Here is an 8,668-nt window from a genome sequence, read left to right on the forward strand (position 1 = left end):
TATCCTATTTGTCAACCTCAAAACTAAATGAAAAGAAGTATTTTGACAGGCTTGTCAAGTGGAAGAATTGAAATTCTAGAAAATATTTACACTTCATAGTAAGTACCACAACATTTAAAGCCCGCATACTGAACACGACAAGCAAGGGTCATTTAGGAATTGAGTTTATTTTTAAAAGGTTCAAGCAACAATTTGTTACCTAGGCACATGTGCTGAAATGGTACAGTCGTACACCAGATGCCAAATGTTCAGCAATAATGGAGCTTATCTGATACAGAGGGTGGAGCTGAGAGAGAGAAGGGACCTACAAAAAGTAGGAACCCAAATGTTCCATGAGTGAGTACATAGAGGGAAGTCATTTTGGGCAACTTCCTAAGAAAACACAGGGCAGAAACTATTTTGAGTTCATTTATAGTAAGAACTGCACAAGAATGCTTTTTCAAAATGGGGCTGCCAGTTGCACCATAAACAGTCTTGCTGCACCCTAGGTGGATTCTTGTTCATGAACGCTTATGTCACAACTTTTCCACTAGACTTTTACAGTACTAAGTACTCTAAAGTGAACTAATATTACAGCTAGGACTTTGAGGTTCATACTGATTTGAGCGCAGGCACTTCGAGAACTTAAACTCGTACTCATGCCACTTCACATAGCCCACGTTTGTTACAGGAACCGTAACGCTGAAATGGAAATGATTTTCCAGTGTGTGCGTTCATGTTGCCCCTTTGCGGACTCGGTTCTGATGCAAGGCCGAGTTTTAACTCTCCTGTTCTGAATCGTGCTGTCGGAGATCGATTTATGCAGCCTTTTGCATCTTCAGGGGACTTACCAGTTTGCTTTCTCTTGCTTCCCTCTGCCTTGCTAGCAGGGTAATACGCGGACAGTGGCCGATCCGACCCGCTCATCATGTGGCGAAGGCTTGTAGCCAGGACTTGGAGCGTTTGCCTGGAGCACTTCGGGGCTCTGAGCCACCCCTTTGGGCGGGTCTCCCTCAGAGGGTGCAATAGGAGAGGAGTGGTGACGGTCTCGGTCTCCCCCGCCGCAGGTCTGGCCGATCAGCCGGCGAGGATTACGGTGTGGGGACTCGAGCCTTTGCAAGAAGTGACTCTTCGGGCGCTGGTGGTGAGTGAGCAGGGCAGCCTTTTTGATTCCTGCGCCCACTACCAAGCAGATAAACGAGGAGAGGTAGACCTGTCCAAAGATGCCTCTAAGGGAGGCGACTACATTGGCTTTGAGCCCATGGGGCTGTTCTGGAGCCTCTCCCCTGCCGCGATGGAGAAGCCCTACCAAAGGCTCGAACCCTCGAACGTGGAGAAGGCGCCCATAACAGTGGACTTGTCTGTGCACCGCGGTTACAGCCAGCCCGGTGCTATCCCTGGAGAGGTGCTTGCCAAAACGAGCGTCGAGAGGTGGTTCAGTCTTCCCAAAATGAGGAAGGTTAGACTGAAGGAAGGTGTGGTGAGAGGCAGCCTGTTCCTCCCCCCAGGTGAGTGGGGTAGCTTTTTCATGGAGCAGGGGTGGATTCAGACTGCTTCTCTGCCCCGGGCAACCGATTTACTCCATCCAACCACTGTGGCTGTTGCAGGCGGCAAAAACAGGATAAGTATTTATTTTACTTATTTGCAATGTTTTTATACTATTAAGTATTAACAAAACCTTGAACAGTTTACATGTGAATGTTAAATCAAAATTAAAACATCGCTGTTAAAATTAGATTTAAACTAGGATTTTGGAAACAATTCCAGTTGCAGTAATGATAATATAGAGCAGGAAAGGAGTGCAGTGGAGTGGCATGGTTAATTTAATTACAAGCCAGAGAGCACCTGTGTGAACAAAGTGTTTTCAGGAGGTATTTGGGAGGCGAAACATGGGGCATTCTTCCCAAAGTGCACAAGATAATTTTTTCTACAGAGTGGGTACCATTATCTAGAAGGCCTGTTGTGAAGGTGATTAAGCAGAAAAATTCCAGTAATTTCTGAGGACTCCTATGACAATCTGAAGGGTTGGTTGGGTAAATAAAAGAGAAGGTGATCTAGTAGATATCAAGGCCTTAGTAATAGTGGGCAACCATTAAAGGACAATGTGCTCATCAACAGGAGGACTAGAGGTAAAACCACTCCAAAGGACAAGATGTTCTATATGAATTGTAGAGGGCACTGGCTTGTGCTTTGGACTCATCATGTGATGCACCTGCCAAAAACATAGAAGAATATTAGCACACAAGAAAAATATAATACTATTATAGAGGTATGGTTATTCATATTGACATACATTTTAAAGAGTGGAACTTTCATATTAGATTGCAATTGTATATACACCTTCCTGGAAATAAGCACTACTGAACTCAGTTGGCTTTCCTTCAGAGTTGGCACACACAGGATTGTACTTTAAGGGCACAATCCCATGTGTTATTAGACAGTTTTTTCCCTCTAAGGTTGCAATATTTTATTTAATATATTACTATGCCACCCAACAACCAAAGCTGGCTAGCTCACAACAATTAAAACCATGAAAAATAACATGAAAAAATACACTATAACAATTTGAGACTTCAGTATAAAATAAATGCATAAACAAAAACCTAGCAGCAATGCAAAGATTGAAAATACAGTAGCAGATTTAAAAATAACAGAAACTAAAAACTAAGATGCCTGGGAAAATAAGAAATGCTTCACCTGGTGCAAAAAGGTGCCAAGTAAGTCTCTCTGAAAAGCTCATATCAGTCTTACATAAACACCAGGAAATATGACCCATTCAAGCCAATGAGGCTTACTTTCAAGCAGACATGCATAGGATTGTGCTGTAACAGCATTTTATTTCTCTTGTCTCCTTCTGAAGATATGAAGTTCCTGTGTGTGTATTCTGGTAATTTAATAATGTTAGTAGGAGACATTTTTGTTAGTGTTGTGAAAATTATTTCAATAGAAATAAAATTTTGAAAATAGCTGAAGTCTTTTTTCTCACTATTTTCTTTCAAAGGTTTGTTCCAAAAATATTGTTCTCTGTCTTCTATCATTAGGAGATGGACCTTTCCCAGGAGTGATAGACATGTTTGGTGATGAAGGTGGGTTAATTGAATTCCGATCCAGCCTTCTGGCTACTCATGGCTTTGCTGCTCTTTCTCTGCCATACTTTAATTTTGAGGATCTCCCCAAGGTCATGGAGGATTTCCACCTTGAGTACTTTGAAGAAGCAGCCAGATTTCTGCTGCGTCACCCAAAGGTGAGTGTGGAAAGGAAAGTTTACCAAAATACATACATACTTTTTTTCAGCAACACTTTAAAAGAACATAAGAGGCGTTCTGGTATATCCAGTTCAGCATGCTGTTCATCTACAATGGCCAACCAGATGCCTATGTGAAGTTCTCAGGAGGAATAAAAGAACCTTCCTTCTTATTTTCCCCAGCCTCTAAAATTGAGGGGAATACCAGAGGTAATAATATAGTCATCATGACTACAAGTCATCAGTAGCATTATTTTCACAGCTGTTGCACAAAGCACGACATTTTTACTGACCCACCGATCCAAATCCCAAGAATTCTTAATGAAATAGCATGAGCTGAAGTTAGAATTTTTTTGGCCTTAACATACATCATTTTATACTTGCTTTCATTGAATTGTAATTGCCATTTTAATGACCAGCCTCACTTTGGAGAGCTCCTTTTTGAGTATTTCACAATCATTTTTAACAACCCTAAGTAATTAGATATTTTTAATGAACTTGGCTGCCTCACTGCTCATCCATGTAATTCCATTCTCGGCACAACTGATTCTTCATTCCTTGAAGAAATACCAGTTTCCAGTGTGGTGTAGTGGTAAAGAGTGTGGGACTACGACTCAGGAGAGCTGGTTTCTAATACCCACTCATCCATGGAACTCAGTGGGTGACTTTGGGCTCGTCACAGACTCTTGGCCCAACCTATCTCACAGGGTTGTTGTTGTGAAGATAAGCCTGAGAGGAGGAGAATTGTGTGAGCTGCCTTGAGTTCCTTGAAAGGCAGGATATATAAGAAATAAAACTTACTTGTCAAAGGAATCCTACAGTTGAAACATTCTGGAGATCTAATTATGCCATTCTAGAACAATCTGGGTTCTATAAGTCAGCACTAGGGCAGACTTTGGAATAGGAATTGCAAGCTGTGCATGTAGGAAGGAATAGACAGTTCTTACATTAAATAAATAGCCTTAATGATAACATGGTAGACGGTTTTTATTTCAGTTTCTGTATCTGTGCTTAACATTTTTAATGGAATAGTATTGTATTTTTCCTTTGATGTGTATATTTTTGAGAAATCTGATCATTTGACCAGCATTTCTACATAAATTTTAGTATAGGTGCCTCATGGTACATATTTATATTCACTCTTCTCTTCCAGTATATAATCTTTACCCCTGTTGTTTCATTCCTGAAGGTTAGAGGGCCAGGAATTGGTGTTGTTGGAACTGGGAAAGGAGCAGAACTGGCAGCTTCAATGATGACCTTCTTACAAGAAGTGGTGGCTGCTGTCTGCATTTCTGGCTGCAGTTCCATCACAGCCAGTGCTGTTCATTATGGCAATCTGACTCTGCCTGCACTTAGCTTTAATATGAGCAGGGTCCGTATTTTGGAGAATGGTGTGCTCGATATTTATGAAGCCTTGGATGATCCAACAGACCCAGCTAACTCATGCTGCCGCATCCCCATAGAGAAAGCAGAGGGACAGTTTCTTTTTGTGGTAGGGGAGGATGATCGCGTTTGGAAGAGTTCTTTGTATGCTGAGATAGCCATTGCATATTTACGCCAGCATGGGAAGGACAACTGTAAACTCTTGAGTTACACTGGAGCAGGCCATCGAATTAATCCATCTTTTTCTCCAGTTTGCCTGATAGCCTTGGACCGTGTTCTAGGGGTGCCTATTCTGGGTGGTGGAGAGAGCAGAGCTCATGCCCATGCCCAAGAACATTCCTGGGGCAAGATTCTTGAGTTTCTGCACTTCCACTTGAGATGAGAAGCACAATAAAATAATTGAACCCTGAGAGAAGATGGGAGAAAATAATCCAAAAGCTACTAAAATCTGACTCAGACACTGAAAAAGAACAATGGAAAGAGCTAGAATATGCTGTGTATGTATAGCCTCGTTAAATAGCCATCGAAGTGTGTGTCAAGATTGTTTATTCAGTGTGGAATGGCTAGAGGAATTTTGAAGCACTGAATGGAAAACATGGAAGATGAAAACACACGTGTGGTATATGAATGCATGTTTCTCGGTATAGAAATTGGTTGTGACTGTTGAACCATAGACCTTAGTTAATGCATCTGAAACTGCAAATCTTGGTCAACATCTAAAAAATTAAAGGTGGAACTGCAGCAAACAGCAGCAAACAGTCAGAAAAGAGGAAACAATTAGTGTACTCTTCAACTCCAGCTATAGACCTCAGCCATTTTGCAGTCTCTAATCCTAAATATGACTGTTTTTTCTTCTCTAAAAATTGTATTTCTTGAATATGCTATTCCTAGCAAACACAGCCAGTGTCACTATTTAAAGAAAGAGCTAAAGGACTATTTAAACTGTATGGACAGAAAAATGTGGGAGCCATCCACAGCTTGACCTTAAATGAAAAGCCATTATAGGTCTTGATTCCCTATTCCCAGAGCAGCTTTGCTCTATGCCTGGTATCTCCTTTGCTGAAAGCACTGAAAAAGAGGGCAACAAACAGAATTTAAACAGAGAAATGCCAAGACTACTGTGGAACTCTACGCCTTTGTTTTAAACTTAATTTTGCATCCACCAAAAAAAGCAGTGAACTCTGCAAACGTTCAGCTCTGGCTCCAAGTGCCATAGGGGAAGGATTACCATTTGTCATGCAGTCCATGAGCTATACACATCCTGTGCTTAATTTTTTTGTGGCTGTCAGTATCTGGCTCTGCAGGTGCTATGGAACTAATCTCATCTCTAAGCCAATCTTCCTGGGAAAAGTTTCTTAATTCTACTTTTTGTGTGTGCTCACATGCTCAAGAATGGAAGAGAGGCAGAGAAGAGATAGAGTGGCAGAGAACAATAAAGACTTATGCAATTCTTCAGTGGTTTAAGCTCTGCCCATTTTCAGTTATGACTCCACCACCACAGTTGACTTTTGTCATGCATTCGTAGCTCTTCACAGGAACGATTCCTAACCTGTTGCGTTCATAAAAGGAATTTATCAAAATTGGACATTCTCATCCCTCTTACTGGGAGTATTTCTTCCTTATGATGGCATATTTAACTGTTGAATTTTTATTACCATTAGCAATATTTCATTACATCCTGTTCTACTTTTGTTCTTGGATTACCTGTTTTAAGCCAACAATGACTCTTGGATTTAACTAGGATTTTCACACTATTTTCCTTTCAATCTGCTATTACTCCCAAGTTCTAGTATGGCACCTTGACCAGATTTTGACAGTGCAGGCACACTCGACTTTAGCTTTTCACCTTTTTCTGAGGAAAGTGACAGGAAGAGCCCTAAAAATGCTGAGCTAGATTTAGCAACCAAGTATGTCTGGAAGAGTATAAATTGAAATGTATTTGGTCAGTGACTAGTGACTTCTACAGCAATACATTCTAGCAGAATTTTAAGTATGAGAGGACTTTTCCATTTTCATCCCCAAGGACCATTTTTATTTCTTTAACACTACAAACTGGAGAAATGAAAAAATGGATTCTGCAATATGAATAAATAACAAAGATTTTAGATCTGGAAAGATCATTTTTAAAAAGATTTTTTCAAGGGACTTTTTTTATCTCTTAGTAAGACTCCTTCCCCCACCCCACCCCTCTCCTGTCCGTTTGCTGATTGGCACTGTTGAGAAGGTAATACATTCATGGTGAGAGCAATCCTAGAAGTCCCTAGACATTGTCTGATAATTCAGATTCCCAGATCCTTACTCTGATCCTGCTCTAGACCACTCATAGCTGGTGCAGAAATAACTATCTCAGTTGCCTCTGCGAAGTCAGGAACATAACCTCAGGAGGGGCTAAAGGGGGGGGGGAAAGAGGAGACTGGGGCTGCCAGGATATGTGATTTCCTGCTAATGCCTCTCCAAGGTAGCCAAAACCAGCCAAGCTAAAATGAGGTGCAGTGAGGTAGAGAGCACCTCTGCTACTCTTCTCACTTTGCATGGAGGCTCTTAAGTTTCTGAGTTGGAGAGCTTAGGATGTACCCTTCATAAAACCTCCATTTGTGGGCATAAAAACACTTGTTTGTAGATCGGTGTCATGGTTTTGGATTTTACGGTTTCAGATAGTGAGTGTCAGTTCTTAATGGCTTGGAGCAATTCTTTTCAAATGATGTCGTGAAAATGTGATACTTGGCTAATTTATAAAAACACTAAGATTGGGCAAAAAAGTACCCATGTTTTGGTTAATGTGCTTTTCCAGTTGCTACTAATAAACTGCTTTTATTGATGGTTTTGATATTTCTCAGATATGTGCTTCCTGTTTTTTCTTCCAATGTTTTGCTTACATAAAAGGTTAAAAAAGAATACAATTAGAACAGCACATACCCCACAGTATTTAATTTATAAAAGTTGACTCTGAATGTAGTCCTGGTCCCAGGGACATGTTTTTTCAAATTCCTCCCCTCCTCAGGCTGTGTAACTTTGGTAGGGGGACTTTGATATCCAATCCCTCCCCTCAGCCTCTTGCAGAACACCTGTTTTAGTACCAGATGTTATGCCATGACACCTCCAACATAAATCTCCTTGAAGATTGTACATGTTTTAATTGTGAATTAAAAACTACCTAAACTGTCATTTGAAAATACCAAATCAATCTTTACTCATTGCTTCTTCACTGAGTATTACCTGCATTGGAAAAACTGAACCCTATTCTTAAAAATCTTTTTAGTTGCAAGGTTTTTTTTTAGATATTCTGCTTTTGTCAAATTACACCAGCTGACTGAAAGCTAATACAAGTATTCAGATCTGAACAACCTGATAAAATGCTGGTCTTAATCCACTCACTCTTACCACTGTTTGTAAATTGTATCCTGTTTTCTTTATTCTGAGTCAGTTTCTTGGAGTGGAATGCCCCCTACCCAAACTGTGGTGTTTTTGCGCATCTCTGTCCGTATTTGGTTTACACATCACACTGCAATTCCTCTATAATCATGATTTTCACTTTCAATTAACAACCTAAGAGTTTTGTTTCTGAGTTGTTTCATAACATATAAACCCAAAAATTCAGGATATTTTTCAATGTTAACCCAACAAGAAATGATGGTCAATTGCGGAGTTACCTCTGGATCATTTAACCCATAAGCCTAGAGTTTCTGTTTTTGGACATGATGACAATGACCCAGGAATTGTAGCATTATATGTGAACTGTGTCACTGTGTCTGCATGCAAATACTTGGAGCAAGGTTGTCCATCACTTGGTTAGAAAGCCTGCCAAACCTGTGCAGTGTATTGTCCAACTCATATATAAGGAGAAGCCACTATGGGTGAATTGTTGGGGTGGTTGACAAGCCTCCCAGAAACCATGGGTCATTTTAGGGTGTGGGTGAGTGACAACCTAACAATTCACCTTCACCAGCTTCACATATAACAAGAAACTATGGAATGCCCCCATTGTGCCCTAAATATTAAAAATGATGGTGAATGATGCAGCAAGAAGCCCAACAGAAATTTACTCATGAAGGTTTCTCATTA

At 40.5% G+C, this 8,668-nt stretch overlaps 1 protein-coding gene across 1 annotated transcript; it reads left to right on the forward strand.

Annotated features, from left to right (window-relative positions):
- The first annotated feature begins 851 nt into the window (after positions 1–851).
- LOC123026473 (acyl-coenzyme A thioesterase 1-like) lies at positions 852–7,433 on the forward strand. Its single transcript, XM_044436171.1, has 3 exons — positions 852–1,487; positions 3,021–3,223; positions 4,413–7,433. The coding sequence occupies exons 1-3, from the start codon at positions 908–910 to the stop codon at positions 4,986–4,988; spliced, it is 1,359 nt and encodes a 452-aa protein (XP_044292106.1). The 5' UTR covers positions 852–907; the 3' UTR covers positions 4,989–7,433.
- The last annotated feature ends 1,235 nt before the right edge of the window (positions 7,434–8,668 follow it).

This window comes from Varanus komodoensis, unplaced genomic scaffold (genome assembly GCF_004798865.1).
Source record: "Varanus komodoensis strain SLA01 unplaced genomic scaffold, ASM479886v1 scaffold3, whole genome shotgun sequence".
Lineage (NCBI taxonomy): Eukaryota > Metazoa > Chordata > Lepidosauria > Squamata > Varanidae > Varanus > Varanus komodoensis.

Coding starts and splice junctions, on each gene's coding strand:
- LOC123026473 (XM_044436171.1), top strand. CDS start 908: ATGTGGCGAAGGCTTGTAGCCAGGACTTGGAGCGTTTGCCTGGAGCAC. Junction 1,488..3,020: donor CAGCCTGTTCCTCCCCCCAG/GTGAGTGGGGTA, acceptor TTCTATCATTAG/GAGATGGACCTTTCCCAGGA. Junction 3,224..4,412: donor TTCTGCTGCGTCACCCAAAG/GTGAGTGTGGAA, acceptor TCATTCCTGAAG/GTTAGAGGGCCAGGAATTGG.